We start from the raw sequence: 20648 nt of genomic DNA on the forward strand, positions 1-20648 counted from the left end.
TCTGGCGGGTCGCTTGAATTTGAGCGTGCAACGGCCCGACTGGCTAGGTTCACTGCTAATTAACTCGGAAACGGCGCAAAGTATCGATTTTTTGCTTAACAATTATTTCTCAACAAAACCTACCCTGTAACATCCTTACAAGCTTCCCAGACTTCCAGACCCCCTTGCATAGAATTTTAAGTGTGCTTTCTAATAGTCATGCAGACAAATTTTCATTTGGAATCACACAACTGGTGTTACAGATGATACCGCAGAGCTGACAGTCAGCGCTTCTGTGGCGATAAGAAGCGGCGTCGGGGCGAATGACGACGCAAACCGGCGCGAGGCGATAACGAGCGCTTCCTGCGGCCGTCCGCACCCAGTGCTCCAGTCGCGGCGGCCATGGCAGCTCGGCCGCCGGCGCTGCACCAGCCTGTGGCGTTGTTGCTGGCGATGATATTACTGCTGCCGCCGCTGTCCACAACAGCGAAAGCAGCTGCTGCTCAGCCTGCCGAACTCCGGTGCATCCCTCCGGGGGCAGCAACGGTGGCTGTCCCCGGATGCTCCTGGCGACAACACTCGCCCCTCGTGGAGTGCTCAAAGTTCCCGCCTGACGCGCCCGCTCCCGGTCGCGCCAAACTGAGCCTAGATGTTGGAGGCGGCAACTCTGTCGACTCGAGGTCAGCCGTCTGCGTCACACTGACACGCTTTCAGAGAAACAGCTGCGACACCTGCTTCGAGAGCCTCGAATTCCGGAACTTCACCGTGGGCTGGGCTGTAATTGGCCCCCGGTGCACGGAAAGGTGAGTGTGGCGGCTCAGCCTTCTGCAAGGGTATATTGATGAATCCAGTAAATTTCTATGAAAATGTGGCAGATTTTTAAAGCAATGTGTGCGTGTGTTGGTAAGTGTGTATCTTGTAAAGATTTGTTCCAAAATTGTTAAGGCTTTCGTCGCCACTTGTTGGTGTGGCAGGGGGCGAAAGACATTCCGGAGGGCTGAACGGAAGGCCTCTCCAGTTTGTCAGACGAACCGGTTTCAGGTTCTGTCTCCGGCTGATACTGATCTTCGGCCAGACATGGCTGCTTGTCCTGTTCCAGAGGTTGCCCCTCAGGCTGCAAGATCCGGGCGGTCGCAGAGGGTGGGCTTACTGGTAGTTGGGAGCTCCAACGTCAGGCGCATAATGGGGCCCCTTAGGGATATGGCTGCAAGGAAGGGGAAGAAAACCAATGTGCACTCCATGTGCATACCTGGGGGAGCCATTCCACATGTGGAAAAGGTCCTTCCGGATGACAAGAAGGGTACAGGGTGCACCCATCTGCAGGTGGTCGATTATGTCGGCACCAATGATGTATGTCGCTATGGATCGGAGGAAATCCTCTCTGGCTTCCGGCGGCTATCTGATTTGGTGAAGACGGCCTGTCTCGCTAGCTGGATGAAAGCAGAGCTCACCACCTGCAGCATCGTCGACAGGACTGACAGCGGACCTTTGGTACAGAGCCGAGTGGAGGGGCTGAATCAGAAACTGAGGCGGTTCTGCGACCGTTTGGGCTGCAGATTCCTCGACTTGCGCCATATGGTGGTGGGTTTACGGGTTCCGCTGGATAGGTCAGGAGTCCACTAACACAAAGGGCGGCTACACGGGTAGCAGGGGTTGTGTGGCGTGGACTGGGCGGTTTTTTAGATTAGATGGCCTCGGGCAAGTACAGAAAGGGCAACAGCCTCAAAGGGTGCGGGGACCAGGCAGCAATTGGTATTGTAATTGTAAACTGTCGAAGCTGCATTGGTAAAGTACCGAAACTTCAAGCGCTGGTGGAAAGCACCGAAGCTGAAATCGTTATGGGTACGGAAAGCTGGCTGAAGCCAGAGATAAATTCTGCCGAAATTTTTAGAAAGGCACAGACGGTGTTTAGAAAGGATAGATTGCAAGCAACGGGTGGTGGCCTGTTTGTCGCTGTTAGCAGTAGTTTATCCTGTAGTAAAGTAGAAGTGGATAGTTCTTGTGAATTATTATGGGTGGAGGTTACACTCAACAACCAGGTCGGGTTGACAGAGGAGATAGAGAAGATCCAAAGAAGAGCGGCGCGTTTCGTCACAGGGTTATTTGGTAAGCGTGATAGCGTTACGCCGCTGGTGGCTGAGCGGTTCTGGCGCTACAGTCTGGAACCGCGCGACCGCTACGGTCGCAGGTTCGAATCCTGCCTCGGGCATGGATGTGTGTGTTGTCCTTAGGTTAGTTAGGTTCAAGTAGTTGTAAGTTCTAGAGGACTTATGGCCTCAGCAGTTGAGTCCCATAGTGCTCAGAGCCATTTGAACCATTTTTGATAGCGTTACGGAGATATTTAGCAAACTCAAGTGGCAGACTCTGCAAGAGAGGCGCTCTGCATCGCGATGTAGCTTGCTGTCCAGGTTTCGAGAGGGTGGATGAGGTATCGAATATATTGCTTCCCCCTACGTATACCTCCCGAGGAGATCACGAATGCAAAATTAGAGAGATACGAGCGCGCACGGAGGCTTTCCGGCAGTCGTTCTTCCCGCGAACCATACGCGACTGGAACAGGAAAGGCAGGTAATGACAGTGGCACGTAAAGTGCCCTCCGCCACACACCGTTGGGTGGCTTGCGGAGTATAAATGTAGATGTAGATGTAAACAAACTGCCTATTGGCTTCTGTCTCGGGTTCTTCGGCCGACGTTCGTCTGAATGATTTTACTGACGTCTCGCCCGAGGTCCCTCGGACATTGGCGCGCCAGGTACATACAGTCTGCGTTCGCGAGTTCGGCTCCACTTCACCTCCAGCAATGGAGGGTGAAGCTTTAACAATGCCAGCCACTCGTGCTGGCGAGACGTCAGTAAAATCATGAGACGAACGTCGGCCGAAGAACCCGAGACAGAAAGTAAGTTACGATTGATCGCGAAATGAAAATCACAGTGAAAATCAGAAATGTTTCATTTGTAACAGTTAGCTACACCTTTCAGCTACTTCTCTACGTAGCCGCCGTTCTGACTCAGACATTCGTCGCAGCGTTGTACCAACTTTCCAATACCCTCATCATAGGAGGCAGCTGCCAGTGCTTTCCGCCAATTCTCTACGCTGGCCTAAAGCTCGTTGTCTGTGCCAAAATGTTGTCTTCATAGCCAGCGGTTCGTTTGAGCAGAGATGAAACTCAGTGGGAGACAATTACGGGCTGTATTGTGGGTAACCAAACATTTCCAATTGAAACGATGCAGGAACATCTTCATTGCCCCTGCAGAATGAGGCTGAGAATTGTGTTGAAGAGGAAACCGCGACAGTTATGTAATGTTGGTTGCATAGCTTCAGGGGAAAATTCTCACCAGGCCCTCGTACTTGGCGGGAGACACTATTTTCTATAACATCTTTACGCGCTCACTAAGAGCTTAGGAATGAAAAGAGCGACATACTTCTACCTAGAGTCATACTAGAGACACTGTCCAACACATCTCTGCAAAGCTTTATCGGATTTTCATAGTCGTTTCCATTTCGCGACCGATCGTAACTTACTTTCTGGACAGCCCTCGTATTTATGAAAACCTAACGAAAATGTTTCTAAAGCTCTTACCGCCTGCCACCCTCCAAGAAAGCTGGAACTCCATCTACTGGACGGTAAGGACCCGGTTGGGACTATCGCTGTTCTAAGGGAACATCCTCAAGCATTCCTGCATGTTGACACCGCAGAAACCTCAAGTAATTCCGTCCATTGAGTTTGCTAGCATGTACAGCCCAATAAGACGATCATCTGTTACAGCCAAACGTACGTTTGTCAGCAGCTTACTGTTGCATCCCCTGACAAAACACTAGTCTAAGACACAAGTCCACCTCACGAAGACATCGAACTCTTTGGGCGTGGTACGGGTACATTGCACTGTGATGCGTTATTCTCCAAACACTACTGTGGCTCCTTCCAGGAATTTGTGTGTCAAGTCTCCTTGCCGAAATTCCTGGGGAGCGTTCGACTGTTTTCAAATGGCTCTGAGCACTATGGGACTTAACTTCTGAGGTCATCAGTCCCCTAGAACTTAGAACTACTTAAACCTAACTAACCTAAGGACATCACACACATCCATGCCCGAGGCAGGATTCGAACCTGCGACTGTAGCGGTCACGCGGTTCCAAACTGAAGCGCTTAGAACCGCACGGCCACACAGGCCGGCCGACTGTTTTCAGCACATCATCTTCAGGCACAGGTGTAATTCCCGCAAGCCGACCCGCTCTTGCAGCATATGCAAATCTCCCAGTTTCCCGGAAGCTCTGATGCACCAGTGTAAACGTTCAACTCTCGAACTCTCGGGGTGCTCTCGGGCACAGTATGTTTCTTGGTACAAGTGTGTAGTCACCCGCGCATTGCCGTTAGCCCTATCATACATGAAATCCTTTTTCGCATATTCCTCGTTAATATAATGTTCCATGTTACCAGCAACGCTCATACAATACAAGTGACGCTGCGCAAACAGTTCACATGAGTGGCGCATTGACGGTGTACTGTATTAGTCGACTACGATATTATTGCACCTGGGAAGTGAGGTCGCTTCGCATTGTACCTCGCGAGATACATTGAAATACTTGATAGTATATGTGTTACTGTGGAAGTAAGACGATCCGTAAATCCTTGAATTAACTGGTGAAATTTAAGACCTACCCTCACTGTGTGGTAAAAGTCCGAAATTTCTTGTTATATGCGAAGATTTCGAACTTTTACCAAGAGATGTTGGTAAATCTCAGAATGTAAACTGATAAAACCGTATTCATTAAAAATCATCTTAGCAATTTATTGAAATAGTTTGTATTTATTATAAATTTATGTATTCCAAACATTCTTGCATTCCAATGTGATTATAATGAGCAACATTCCATATTAGTGAAAAATGTTGTAAAAAATGTTACCTTGTGAACGTTAAATTTTGTTGCAACAAGGCTGACTAGTGTGGCATTTCGAATTACATAATATGAAAGATGATTTACACAAGCATTTTTTAACTGAAAACTTTTTTTAAGCAACTGCACTTTTTGAACCCTTGTCCTCTACCAAAAGATTGTTTGGCAACCACGTCCCATAGGCTAATTTCTTCTCTTGCTACTTCTTCGATGTTGATAAAATTTTCCTTGCATAATGTAAATTGGTTCCTAGTGTACCATGACTTCCGTTTTCCAGCTTTGGTACCAAGTTGATAATATTCGTCATCCTGGATATTTATCACTACTGCTATTGTAGATTTTGAATCAATTTTTGCCCTAGTACTTTAATTCTCACATTCTAGCCAACTGAAGGTTTTGGAATTTTGTTACATGAGGCTGCTTCCATTTTCTTTACCTGCAATTGAAGACCTTCTTTGGCAGCTTCTTGAATCCGTTTCACTTTATGAACACTGTTGGAAGTTGTCAGCGTCTCGTCACAATAATCAGCTGATGCCGGTGTCTCGTTGTTAACTGGCGTCAAATCCTATGTCCATGGTGCTTCCTCACCTGCTGCAGCCGCTTTTTCTACCTAAGTTCCTTCTGTTCCAGTGCTTGATTCACAGGCATAAATTCCTTGGCTGTCATTTTCAATTTCCTGTGAGTCAGTGGGAGTGGTGTTTAACATTGTTTCCAAGTCTTCTTCAGTGTTTATATTTTTTATTAAATCACGTGGAACAACTGAGGTCGCAATGCCCATTATCATTGGAATCCCAAACATGGCTTCATATGGTGAACATCTGATCCCTTCATGGTTAGCCCTATTTTTTATGGCTTCCACAAACCTCAGCCCTTCAGACCATTTTGAAGTTTAATTTGTTTCTCATCCAAGTTGATAACATATTTTCGATATCTTGATTTGCTCTTTCGACTGATCCCTGAGACTGACTGTGCCTCAGCTTCCATGGACTATCTTTATATCACTTCACAACCCACATATACTTTGAATGTCTTGGTTACAAACCTCTCTACCATTATCACAATGAAGGATACTTGGCGCATCAAAGATGGTAAAAACATCCAAATGGTGATATGCTTACTTCATCAACCCTTTTCGAAGTTAGTGCACAGAGGATAACAAATTTTGTCAAATGATCTTGGTATACAAGTATGAGCTTACAATTACTGTCTGGGTTTGCCTGCATGTCAATTAAGTCAATTTGGCATGTGAATTCATTTCACTGTGTATGATAGGTTTCACAACAACACCCCTTTTCAATGTTTTTTGGTTTGTCTGCCATGGTTCACATAATCTCAAATAAGTAACGAGTGATTCAAAAGTCTCATTCTTGTACTTACGATTGAGTTCCACAATCAACCGTTTTTGGCCGCCATGGTATAGCAATGTATGTCTCATGTAGTACGTTAAACAGTTCATCGAAACGATCGTAATAACGAATTTCTTCTTTTCCAGCACACACCGATGCTATGAGTTTCTCTTTACCTCCGATGTTGAGAACATCATATCGCTTCAAACGCCTGTAGTGAACAGATTTTTGATTGGAAACGATTTTTACATTTTTCATTTTACTTAACAGAATATTATATCGCTCAGCAGTTGTCCTTCTTATTGACTGATTCACTTAAAAGTTAGTAAAATCTGTTTCGCATAACATAACTCATTGTGATGCAAAGCTGCAGAAGAAACACCATTAAAACGAGTCGCAAAGATGACCGTACGGACGGTGCTCGACTCTGACTGAAATTACGCAGCGGTGAGCGGACTGAGAACTCATAAGTGCCAACAAAGAAACTTATCTGAACACAAAATTGGCAACAATGAAACTTGTCTGAACCTGCACGACGGAGGCGGAAGTCTTCGATCCAGCTTTTACCAGTTTGCTTTGGTAAATCCTCAGATTTACCAATTTCTCTCGGTAAAAGTTGGAAATCTATGCATATAACGAGAAATTTCTGACTTTTACTCTTAGGTTTCACCGACTAATTCTAGAACTTAGCAATTATCTTACTTTTACAGTAACATGTGCACAACTGCCTTGAAATAATTCACATGCGTTTTCGTTAGTCACCACTGTAATTGCTTACAGTAAAAGCCACCACGTGTTTCCGATAATGGCCACGGGAGGCCAAGTGCAATAATATCCTGGTGGGATAATACTGCCGTATCCATTCTGTTTACAACTCCACGTCTCTAAAATATAAACAAATACACACCACGGACAGGCATGTAGGGTTTGCACAGAATCATGTCAGTAGTGTGTGGTAATCTCAAAACTTGCAGTTATCACGCAAACGGTTCGTTTTCAGACCTATGATTACCGGCACTTTTTTGCTTCTTATTACATGTACTTTCAACCGTATGCATTTACGCCATTAATTATGACACATTATGTATATTCCGTAAGCCTTACGGTGTGTGCCCCAGGATTTCTGCTACCATTACCTTTTCACCGTTCCAAATTCCATTCACGAATGGCCCGTGGGATGACTGACTGTCGGCAAATTTCCGTATGAGGTCTTATTTCTTTCATTTTTTCGTGATGGTCATTTCGTGAGACGTATGTGGGAGGAAGTAATACACTGTGTGATCAAAAGTATCCGGACACCTGACTGAAAATGACTTAAAAATTCGTGGCGCCCTCCATCGGTAAAGCTGGAATACAGTATGGTGTCGGCCCACCCATACCCTTGATGACAGCTTCCACTCTCTCAGGCATACGTTTAATCAGGTGCTGGAAGGTTTCTTGGGGAATGGCAACCCATTCTTCACGGAGTGCTGCACTGAGGAGAGGTATCGATGTCGGTCGATGAGGCCTGGTACAAAGTCGGCGTTCCAAAACATTCCATAGGTGTTCTATAGGATTTACTTCAGGACTCTGTGCACGCCAGTCCATTACAGGGATGTTATTGTCATGTAACCACACCGCCACAGGCCATGCATTAGGTTAACAGGTGCTCGATCGTGCTGAAAGATGCAGTCGCCATCCCCGAATTGCTCTTCAAAGTGGGATGCAAGAAGGTGCTTAAAACATCAATGTAGGCCTGTGCTGCGATAGTGCCACGCAAAACAAGGAGTGCCAGCCCCCTCCATGAAAAACACGACCACACTATAACACTACCGCCTCCGAATTTTACTGTCGGCCCCACACATACTGGCAGATGACGTTCACCGCGCATTCGCCATATCCACACCCTGCCATCGGATCCCCACATTGTGTACCGTGATTTGTCACTTCACACAACGTTTTTCCACTGTTCAATAGTGCAATGTTTATGCTCCCAAGCGAGGCGTCGTATGGCATTTACCGGCATGATGTGTAGCTTATGAGCAGCCGCTCGACCATGAAAGCCAAGTTTCCTCCCCTCCCCCTAACGTTCATAGTACTTGCAGTGGATCCTGATGCAGTTTGGAATTCCTGCGTGATGGTCTGGATGGCTGTCTGCCTGTTACACATTACGACCCTCTTCAACTGTCAGCGGTCTCTGTCAGCCAACAGACGAGGTCGGCCTGTACGCTTTTGTGCTGTTCGTGTCCTTTCACGTTTCCACTTCACTATCACATCGGAAACAGTGGATTTAGGGATGCTTAGGAGTGTGAAAATTCGCGTACAGACGTATGACACAAGTGAGACCCAATCATCTGACCACGTTCCAAGTCCATGGGTTCCGCAGGGCGCCCCATTATGCTTTTTTACGATGTCTAATCACTACTGAGGTCACTGATATGGAGTACTTGGCAGCAGGTGGCAGCACAATGCACCTAATATAAAAAACATATGTTTTTGGCGGTGTCCGGATACTTTTGATCACATAGTGTATGTTGTCCGACGCTTTCTGGAATGTATTTTCTCGTAATTTCGGTAGCAAACGTCTCCGTGATTCACTCTGCTTTTGTGACTTCTGTCACTTCAGTTTTGTTGGGAATATATGTAACGCTCTCACGATGAGTAAACAATCCACTGCCGAAACGCTCCGCTCTTCATTGGATCTTTTCTCTTCTGTTAATCCTACCTGGTAAAGGCATCAGACTGGTGAAAGTACTCACGAATCGGTCGAGTGAGTGTTTTTTAAGCATTTCTTTCATGCACGAATTACATTTCCTTATGTTTATCCCAATGAATCTCAGTCCGGCACCTGATTTTGTTACTATTTATTTTACGTAGGCATTTTATTTTAGGTCGCTCCTGATGGTTACTAGTGGGTATTTTGCAGTCATTTGTCGCCCTTAGTGTAATCTAACAGTAGTGTATCTCTACGTCTGTTAATGTGCAATACGAAACTTACGTTGAAGGTCAACTGTCAGTTCTTGCACCTATCGTCCATCCTGCGCACGTCTTCTTGACACCTTAATGCTTTACTGGACATAGCACTACTCAATTTGATATGCCGTTACCTTATCCGACCTTGCAATTGAGTTACCCAGCCCGTTGGAGAGGGATTTCAAGTTTAGCGTGAGCACCGTACTGTGGTTGAAATTGTCATATTTCACATTCACCAGTCGTTTTCTGAGGTCAAAGGACCAATAGGTGATAGAGAAGAAAAAAAATATAAGACTAGGATTGAACCCCAGCCTTCGTATTGTAGTCTGATACTTGCGCTCTTAGGCACAGAGCTATCTTCATCCATCTGATACCTCGTTTCCTTTTTATAATAAACTTGTTTCTGGATTTCGTGCATGTTTACTATACAAAAAAACTTTATAAATTGTGTAATATCTGCAATTACAAAGTCAATCCCTGTCGCTTTGGATGTTCCTTATTTGGAACAACAGCCACCGTCTTCACTGCCCTGTACTTTACATTTTGGAACAGAAGTCGTGTTAGTGCACAGTACAAGTAAATACACAATAGCGTTTATTCTTGTACGCATAGAAAAACTGCTACAAATGTATTAAACTGCTATTCGAGGAGCCGGCCTGGGTGGCCGTGCGGTTCTAGGCGCTTCAGTCTGGCACCGCACGACCGCTATGGTCGCAGGTTCGAATCTTACCTCGGGCATGGATGTGTGTGATGTCCTTAGGTTAGTTAGGTTTAAGTAGTTCTAAGTTCTAGGGGACTGATGACCTCAGATGTTAAGTCCCATAGTGCTAAGAGCGATTTGCTATCGAGGAACCTCATGTGATCATAATTAAGCTGCACAAAAAACCAAACGATACACCGAATGATGCACGATATTGCTCTCCCAGCATGTCGTATTTGAATTCTTTTAGCTCAAAATATTTATTGTTACAGCCTCAGATGCAATTAGTCACACATGATAAATAGTTTCGATCATGTAATGATCAGATTCAAATCTAAAAATAAAATTAAATAAAACTTTATTAAGTAGCTAGTTAAGGGGAGATGTAGCGGAAAATGTGAACGTTAGTTTAACAAATCTTTACGGGCATAGTAAGACAGAGATCTGAAATTTTACATGTGTAAAGGAAAAGAACTGTGTTTTAATAGAAAGGATGGTAAAAGAAAATTTTATTGTAGGCTCTAAGAACGTTGTAAGATTAAGATCATTAATTTGTATTTAAAACTCCATTATTTACAAAATTCTGAATTTTAGAAAATCAAAATTAATTATTTCTTGCTAACGTGCAATCCTGTAAATGAGAATTTAGTTAAAGGGTGTTATATTTTTAATTTCACTGAGGCAGCTACATGTTGTCAACAGTTCCTGAAATATCATGGCATTATATACACTTTTTTATAAATGCTCCTAATCATGCAAAAAATGTAAAACGGGGAAAATGGAGTTTTAAGATGTAGTTCCTATGTTTCAACGTATAACAGGTTCATCTGTATTTTAAAATTGTCCAGCTTCTACTCTGTCTGGCTTGTATTTTGTATTTTTAGAGCAGGCAGAACTCTGACAGCTGCGGTGATCCCGCTCTGATCAATCATGCAAAATGCTTTTGCAATAAACACACCTGGACCTCACCAGCTATCTGCAGCACTTCAGTTCCGCCAGTGTATCCGTCAGTGAAACATAAAATTGCATCATCAACACCTGTTTTTAGCACATTAAGTATATAGAATGCAGTTTTTGAGCATCTAATCGAAATTAGGTTATTGAGTCTGTCATTCACATTCTGAAAGTTCCAACGAAGTCACAAATCGGGATTTCCAAAAACTCTTAATGTACCGGTAGGCTTAATTGCCATCATAAGAGGAGCATAGTTTAAGAAAATAAATAGTCCACTCAATACGCTTAACTGCCTTTAAATCGTCTGAATTTTTCGTAATAGTGAGAGGTGGCATGAGCCCCCTCTCATATTTCTATCTTACGATTTTCGTCTCTAATTGCATGCAGTGAAAAGTCGCTATTCCTTCACACGCGGACTTACCACGCAGCGGCTCTCGTCACCCGAGTGGTCCGGTGACAGGCGGGCTCTCCTCATCTGGAAAGGGTTAAGCCGACGGGTGTGAGGAAGTCGAGTGACTGCTTTGCAGACGCCGACATTGTCAAAAGACACGCCCGGAGGGGTCTGAAGTAGCGGCTGGGCTAGAGGTTCCGTTACTTGGCAGAATCTTAGCGAAAACACTTTCTGGTGGGCTACCAGCGAGGCGTGGGAATGACTTGTGTACCCAGGCAGTTGTGGCGGGAAAATTCCCGCGCTTTCTGCAAAATAATAACTGTGATTGGCTTGCTCAGGGCATAGCTCCGTGACGTAGCAAAATCAGCGCAGAAATTGGTGCCAAGAATCTCCATTGGTGGAATGGTAGTGCTCCGGCAATGGAGTGGAATTTTCCGCCGGTTTTCGAGTTGCTGATTGGAACGTTTAACCACGGCCACTGTCGTGGGGGCGGGAATGTTGTGTGTTCGGCCTGTACGGGTGCTCTAAGTAGTCGGCTCTCGCCTTTCGGTCGAGGACGTCGAAGCAACCAGCTATCGCCTCCGGTACGTCAGATCATGTTCTGGCAGTTAAGAAGACAGTTTGGTAATGTATGTCCGCAGCACCGGCAGATAGGGATTTTCCTAGGTGATAATCAGAGCTCAGCAGAGCGCGCCTGTTCGTCTTTTTCTAACTTTGTTCCGTCTTGAGTAGCAGCAATTAATGTTGGGTTAGCTGTGTGTCTCTCTTAAGATTTGAGTGGCAAGGAATTGGCTCCACGTACCACTTCGTCATAAACCTCACAATCTAGTTTAGGGACAACTTCACCTTCACAGCGTTTGTTTGAGTATCCAATCTGAGCCAATTTGATGTATTATAAATGTTTCATGTGTTTTTGTTTATTATTTTGTGTTTAGTCTTAATAAACCATATTGTTATTTTGGACAGAACTTTCATTCTGTTAATCGGTAGAGCAACCCATCATTTCTCACTACGTTAATGAAACCTTCCTTTATTTAACTTATTTATCAAATTAAATTATTGCAGGTGCCAAACTCTTTTCTACTCCGCTTGCAGGGTTGATTACAGTCAGTTCGCGTATATTTTTTAATCCTTGTGTAACAGCAAAAGTCGGAGTTAGAATAGGGGGGGCTTAGAGCATCATTTACATATGTAGATTCTAGAATTTAGTGTTAAATACACTGCTAGCCCTGGCACCTCGCAACAGTTCTCCCACAAAACACACGAAGGAAATCCATTTTTTTTTAGAGTAATCCTATGTTTCCCTCCTAGCGGTTTTTCCATCCTCAAGCGATTCACCTGCCTTCTCCTTTAACAAGCGACGAAATCTACTACCAACTCCTGTTTGGATACGCACAACTCATTCTAAATTTCCTATTGCAGTATTATATGGTTTATTATCTTTTGCAGCTTTGAAAGACGAAGAATCCCCACCACTATCACCATTTCACAATTATCTGAAAAGGAGAGCGTGGCTGTGAATGCAGAGTTAAACAGTTTAATTTTCTAAATGCGTTTCTAATACTGTTATCTTGATAAAATTTGTACCCAACATATATTAAACTCCGTAGATCAGGAAAAAATATTTCCGAAAATTAATTTTCCGAATCTAAATGTATAGCATACTTCCTTAAGTAGATAACGAAGATAAAAAACATTTGAAATTTCAGATTCTTAAAATTGTAATCTATGTTCGAGATGTAAAATATAAATTTCTTTAAAAAGAACACAGTTGTACGCTACAAAATAAAAACAGGACTATAGGTAGTAGACTTGCGACAACATGTAGGAGAATCTAGCGTTTTATTAATCTTACTCTGTGTCATACAGATGCTGGCGTTATAGACGAGAGCTAGGGGCCGGGCACGAGGGGTGGGGGTGGTGTTGGGGGGGGGAGGAGGTGGGAGGGAGAGAGAGAGAGGATAGGCAAATAATACTGTGTGATAATGAATTGTTACAAAGAAAAGATGTAAAGCAATTAATTTTAAACTAAGACGCTATTTAGATAACTCACTTAATATTCATATATGACACTTTTTAAAAATTCATGATTAAATTCAGACAATGATCAGAAACGTTGAGTGCGCTCTGTTTTCACCAGAGGGCGTCTGAGGTGTGCGTTTGCTGCATGTTTACATTGGGATCAGTCTCCCCCGGTCGCGCTGTCTACCTCGCCGCCTGCTGGTGCTGAGGGCTGATAAAGCCGTCGGCACACGAACCGCCGTGCATCCGAGCGTTGAGCGTGCCGAGTTTCTGACGTCATAGCGTGGAACAGCACGTTCGGGAGTCATTCCGAACGTGCAGAGCAATATCTAGCATGTGAGTTATTCTCAGCGTGCGTCTGAGCGTTGACCAATCAGATGGCACAATGCTACCTACGTCACACGCACATCTCCCTTCAGCACAGAGCTGTGAGGCGCCATATTGGCGTTCAGTTCAAGCCTATAAGTATATATGCCGTTTCTGAGCACCAGCAAATTGAGAATCACTCGAAAACCCCTTGATTAACTGTGTGATTCGTTGCAATAAAATAATGAGAAACGTCATATTCGTGGCAAAAGAATTATTGCAACTTGCGCGTTATGAGATACGTCATTTGAAGGTAGCGACACACTGAGGATCCATCAAAATTCCATTGTTCTTGGTAAAATTTGTTATAATTAAATTTCAGGTAGTAACATAGCTACGATTAAAGCAGTTAGCATGTGGTAACATGTTAGAATTGGCCATAGATAAATTGTTGTCACTTAAGCGTAGTGGGTAGCGCCAATGATTCACAGCCAGATGGGTGGTAAAATAATGCTTCGAGTCTCGCGAAGTTTAAATATTTTTCCTAGCATTCGCGTATTTAATGGGTTCTGATGCTTTATTATTAGTTTAATGTCAGTATATACCACATACTTGATGTTACATAAATATAAGTTCACCTTTTTTTGAGGAGTGAGTGTCTTCAATTGGCTTAATCTACAGGACAGCTTGCGCTACTTGCATAAAGATATTTTGTTCCTTTCTCTTTTGAGTTTCGTAATTTACGTCTTTTAAAGATTCTGCTACTGGGTAGGAACACTGAGCAAGTAAGAATGAATGACCTTAGGGTTTTACCAAAATTTAGCAAAAATAAAATAACGTTTATTTTAAGTGGAGAACTATTGCAAATTTATGTCTCACTGTTTGTAATGGAACATTTATAAGTCTGTGTCCTTAGTGATTGGACATGGTATTTTCCTTTTGTCTTAAAACATGTACATCGATATTGAATTTTTTGTGTATATTACATACAGAGCAACGTGACCAGGATATGGACAATGGAGGAAACATGCGTTTTAATAGACCTAACGTCGGAATTTTGAGCACGCCCGTTGAGTCAACAGAGTGATTTACGAATGGAAACATCCCACAACTGCCGCTGGAGTGCGTCGCGATCGCGTGAACCACTTTGGGGCCCATGTACAGTATGGACAAGTCACATCGTTCCTGAGCGTTCAGCAGCACGTTGAACTCGGCACGCTCAACGTTGACGTTCGACAGCACGGTCCGTTTGCCGACGGCTTGACGCCGTTTTCAATCGAGAGAGGAGGCAGCAGCTGTGCAGGCTGCTGACCGAGCCGTCAAAGTACGTCGTCAAAGTTCTTGAAGTTACATTTGGCGAATGACTATTTCATCTGGTCCTTTCAGGAGATAATGTCCATAGATCTCAAGTTTTTCCGAACGTTCAAAAAACTTTCCTTTAGACGCCGTACTCAAAATTTCAAGATATGTCTCTGATGGTCCTGCCGACTGTTTAGTATCATTTACATGATCTCCAAATGCTGTCCCCGAAGAGAAGTGTGTACTTTAAATCGAATCTGAAATGTTCTGGCAGTCCGACCTGAACAGGGTGTTTCAGTTGCTCCTCCCGATATCGTTATATGCAAACCGCAATTCAGTATCTTTTCTTTAAAACCCACGTACGTCCTCGCTCGCTGCGGTCACACTGTTAGTCCTAGAGAAAAAAAAATGAACAGGAACTTATTGTAGGAAATGTAATGTAGTTGAATTCTGTACTGAGATACGTTTTCGCTGGAGGCCGTAGTCTTCAAGTTATTCTAGAAAAATGTACAAAATTGACCTTCAGACGCACCCCTACTCACACGCTGATCCCCCACCGGTCAGGATTTCTAGTATGCTGTTCGTGGCACATCCTCCTACCATTGTACAAAAATTTTCGACTGTAGGAATTATTTCTCATATTCGACCGTTTTTTGATCTTCACTGACTGGCATTATTGCGCCACCTGCTTAGTCGAGCACTTAAGAATTGTAAACCTGACGTTTGCGTAAATTTTACCTAACAATTTTGTGAATTTTAGCAGCATACAAGAAACAGTTATATAATTCTGTTCGTCAGGCCTTCTGATTGTAAGGGTTACGTTTGGATCGAATAGTCAACGTGATTAGTTTTACTGTGACGTTCACAAAATTCATCTGCCTTTCATTACCCTGACGGGGACATTCAAATTAATAATGTTAACGAAATAGCCGATTATGCTGATGGCGCAAGAGCCCCACCAACGGAGATCGAAAAAGTCGAATATCTTGAATAGTTCGTGTAGCCGAAAATCCTTGAACAATGATAGGAGGGAGTGCCACGTACAACATACTAGAAATCGTGACTGCTGATGGATGAGTTTGGTGGTCGAGGTGCGTTTGCAGGTCAGTTTTGTACGTTTTTCTTGGATAACTGGAAAACCGTGGCCTCCATCGAAAAAGTATTCAAGTACAAAATTTAACTACATTAAATTTTCTACAAAAAGGTCCTGTTGACTTTTTTTCTGTAGGGTTAATAGTAGCGCATAGCGAGTGAGAGAATATGAATTTTCAGGCGTCGCCAGATATATATTGGTGTCCAGAATTAAGGCAACAATCAACTATTTCCCCTTCCTGTGTCTAATTCACGATATAATCATTCAACTGTCAATAGATGTCTCTACGATCGCTTTCTGCACGGAAGAGTGCATTCCGGTCATAGGACAACTGCACCAACGATGACTACAGGGAACCTGTCAAACAGGGTGGTGTTTGCCATGTAGTCCCACATCCACAGTTGCCTGTGTACCCAGTCACAGACGATGCAGTATGGCACAGAGAAGACGCCTACCAGGCTCTCTGCGATGAATGGCCATGGGAAGAATGGAAGCAGAACAGTCGCAAATTTATGTGGCCCGATGGCTTAATGTGAATCGCTCTGTTGTTTCGCAGATGCGGTGACAGTTTATACACACCGAAACTGTATTCCGAAGACCTGGGCAGAGCCGACCACGAGTTACACAGAAAAAGAGGACCGTTTTTTGGCTGTAAAGGCAGGACAGTACTCTCTTAGCACTGCACGGCTACTGGCCTCTGAGCCCACACCATCCACTACACGTGTTGTATCGAGGTAAACGGTGTAGAGAAGGCTTCGGCAGAGTGGCCTTTGTTGTTGGTGACCTTCTGTATGTGTATCTCTGAGGGGTCTTCACAGGAGGGATCGTCTGAAGTTGAGTCGTTCACATTCCACCTGGACGGTCGAGCAATTGGCCAATGTTCTCCTCACAGATGAGTCCCGACTTGGTCTGGGGAGTGGTTCTCGACGAATTCGCATCTGGAGGGAACGTGGAACATGATTTCTGGACCCAAACATTATGTAAAGAGACCGACATCCAGGAAGATCGCTAATGGTGTGGGTACAGATTATGTTGGTCACTCGAGCACGTCGTCATGAAATTGTACTGGCGAATCGGCAAGGTTTAATTGCTGTCAAGCATCGTGGCGAGAACTTGGGACCTCATGTGCGGTTACTGCGAGTTGCTGTAGTCCCAGACTTGGTATTACTGGACGATAATGTTCGACGTCAGAGAGTACGGGTGGTTGACGGTTTCTTGGATATGGAAGATATTGCCCGCATGATGTGACCTGCTCGCTCTCCACATTTGAATCCCATAGAGGACATCTGAGGAGCACTTGCGAGAGGGGTTGCACTATGTCCCTGCAGATCAACTACTCTGCAAAAGTTGTGAGCAGCTGTGCGGGAAGAATGGGTGTTATTGCCTGAACATGAGATTGGTGACATCATTCACAGCGTGGCCTACGGTTGTCAGGCCTCTATTGATACCAGAGATTGTCAAAGCCCATACTGAGCACATTAATCAGCTGTCGGAATGTGTGCAAATCCATTAAGTTGAGAAAAAAAACAAAGAACATTTTTGTCTTCCGTTATGCATGTTACAGTTGTTTACGTTCTGTATTCTTTACATTGTTTCTACGTTACTAGCACACGTTTACACTTTTTTGTGACAAAATAAATGCAACCTTGCAAAATTTCCGTGTGTTGTTCAAATTTGAACACAAGTTTAGAATTGCAGGTAGCATAAAACGACATCGGTAGGGGCAGCTGAATCATCCTGTAGCTGCTTGTGACAGTCGTTGCATTTAATATTATACACATCTGATGCACTAAATTGAGAACTTAGCTTAAAATCAATATTTCACTTGAGCAAAAGCCTATTCTTAACCCGACTGTTCAAAACTCTTGAGCTATTTTATCTGATACCCTCACTCTCCAGTCTATAGACATATAGATTTTTGCACTAGATGTTCCACTTTTAACGTTATCTATATGACGCAGAGTGAGATTAATAAAATGCGGGATACTTTTGAGTGTTGTCACAAGTGTACTATAGTGACTTTCCTTTTATTTTATAGCTGATGGCTGTGTTCTTTTTAAAGAAATGTGGCTTTTCATAGCTCTGATTAACTGGAGGCAACTTTTAAAAAGATAAATACTACCAGCCTACGCTGTCTACTTATTTAGTTACAATTTAAGGATTTAAAATTCAAAATATTTTAAATCTGCTTTATCTACTTAAATAGTCAATTTTCAAGGCTTTTTTTAATTTTATGTTTAGATCTGGAGTTGATTATTACGCGATCGAAACTTCTTATAATGTAAGGCTAATTGCAGCTGCCGGCCGAAGTGGCCGAGCGGTTTTAGGCGCTACAGTCTGGAACCGCGCGACCGCTACTATCGCAGGTTCGAATCCTGCCACGGGCATGGATGTGTGTGATGTCCTTAGGTTAGTTAGGTTTAAGTAGTTCTAAGTTGTAGGGGACAGATGACAAAAATGGTTCAAATGGCTCTGAGCACAATGGGACTTAACATCTGTGGTCGTGTCCCCTAGAACTTAGAACTACTTAAACCTAACTAACCTAAGGACATCACACACATCCATGCCCGAGGCAGGATTCGAACCTGCGACCGGAGCGGTCGCGCGGTTCCAGACTGAAGCGCCTAGAACCGCTCGGCCACACCGGCCGGCGGACAGATGACCTCAGATGTTAAGTCCCATAGTGCTCAGACCCATTTGAACCATTTTTGAATCGCAGCTGAGGCTGTTATAATAAATGTATTAAAAAAAAAAATCCTTCACACTATCCGCCTGCGGGCTATGGAGAAACTCACGATATGGCAACAGCGGACCATCAGCACCTGTTCAGCTTCAATGTTTGAGCGGCGAATATTGGCGACTGCCTCATGAGACAAGTCATTATCGCCGCAGCAACTCACGCGCAAAGCATATACGCACACCCTGTGAGTGACCCTGCCTCTCCTGCTGGAAGCCGTACCTTTGGTGGTACGGAGAGTTACGTGGCTACAGCATGATGCTGCTCCAGCGCTCGTTGCCTTCTTAAATGTGGAGATTTTTACACTGGTACGGGCAGAGCACTCCCACCTGCATGATGTCTTCACAGGTGTGATTTCAAACATACACTGCCCAAGATTGTTTATCTCCACCTGCAAGTTGTTGCACCTGCTTTTGAGCGCATTTCCGGCCGTATGACAGCTTTTCGTCCTTATCTTTTCGGATAGCATTTCCCGCAGTTGGCCCCCAAAAATGGTTCAAATGGCTCTAAGCACTATGGGACTTAACATCTGAAGTCATCAGTCTCCTTAACTTAGAACTTCTTAAACCTAACTAACCTAAGGACAGCACACAACACCCAGTCATCACGAGGCAGACGCGAATGGATGCAGGTGATCAGACAGGATGCTTACGTACGTGTCACCTGTCAGAGTCGTACCTAGACGTATCAGGGGTCCCTTATCACTCCAACTGCACACACCGCACACCATTACAGAGCCTCCGGCAGTTTGAACAGTCACCTACTGACATGCAGAGTCCACGGATTCATGAGATTGTCTCCGTACCCGCACACGTCCATACGCTCGATACTATTTGAAACGGGAATCGTCCGACCAGGCAACATGTGACCAGACATCAACAGTCCGATGTCGGTGTCGACGGACCCAAACGAGGCGTAAAGCTTTGTGTCGTGCAGTCATGAAGGGTACACGAGTGGGCCTTCGGCTCCGCAAGCCCATATCGATGATGTTTCGTTGAATGGTTCACACGCTGACACTTGGCGAGGGCCCAGCACTGAAATCTGCAGAAGTTCGCGGAAGGGTTGCACTTCTGCCACGCTGAACGATTCTCTTCAGTCGTCGTTGGTCCCACCCTTGCAGGATCTTTTCCCGGCTGCAGGGATGTCGGAGATTTGATGTTTTACTGGATTTCTGATATTCACGCTCGTGAAATAGTCGTACGGGAAAATCCCCACTTCATCGCTACCTTCCAAGAGATGCTGTGTCCCATCGCTTGTGCGCCGATTACTTCACTTCAAACTAACTTAAATCTTGAACTAACTAAAATCTTGATAACCCGCCATTTTAGCAGCAGTAACCGATCTAACAACTGCGCCAGACACCTGTCTTATACAGGCATTGCCGACCGCTGCGCCGTATTATGCCTGTTTATATATCTCTGTATTTGAATACGCATGCCTTTACCAGTTTCTTTGGCGCTTCAGAGCTGATTCGATCTATGAAAACATCTAGTCTTACGACACTAGATATGGATCAGGCTGCACTAAACAGCTAAGGTGCCAACAAATACCTCCAGCCTTACAGCAAATCAACTAGTTTATTATCCATACGTCTATTGCTCCATGCCTTCCATTATATAGTATCAAGCACCGAAAATTTTACATTGCTGTACTGAAAGTTCCTTCACTTATCATTCTCTGATTGCCCCAAAGACCACACATGTGTGCGTTATTTGAATTCATGTTATCATTGTCTGAAACACCAATGTTTGTCGCAAGTTTGAGTAAACTTCTTTTCGGCCAAAGTATTAGAAACAGGTTTTGCTCAGAGAGTCGTCTCTACTTTTCCACTGCATCTTCAATAATGCTGTGGAAAAACTTTCAGCAACGTGCACGTGTGCTTGTAATTTTTGAAGTATATTAGCAGATAGAGATGATAATCATTGATAACTAAAAGCCGAAGATGGTTTGAACGTCACAGTGCTGTACTTGGCTCGC

At 44.2% G+C, this 20648-nt stretch overlaps 1 protein-coding gene across 1 annotated transcript in view; it reads left to right on the forward strand.

Moving 5' to 3' along the window:
• Nucleotides 1-20648, forward strand: part of LOC124594269 (toll-like receptor 2 type-2) — a 108922-nt gene that overhangs the window by 11738 nt on the left and 76536 nt on the right. Inside the window, exon 2 of the mRNA XM_047132633.1 lies at nt 243-782. Coding sequence (XP_046988589.1) covers nt 382-782 — 401 coding nt within the window. The 5' untranslated portion in view covers nt 243-381. The remainder of the gene's footprint in view (nt 1-242; nt 783-20648) is intronic.

This window comes from Schistocerca americana, chromosome 2 (genome assembly GCF_021461395.2).
Source record: "Schistocerca americana isolate TAMUIC-IGC-003095 chromosome 2, iqSchAmer2.1, whole genome shotgun sequence".
Lineage (NCBI taxonomy): Eukaryota > Metazoa > Arthropoda > Insecta > Orthoptera > Acrididae > Schistocerca > Schistocerca americana.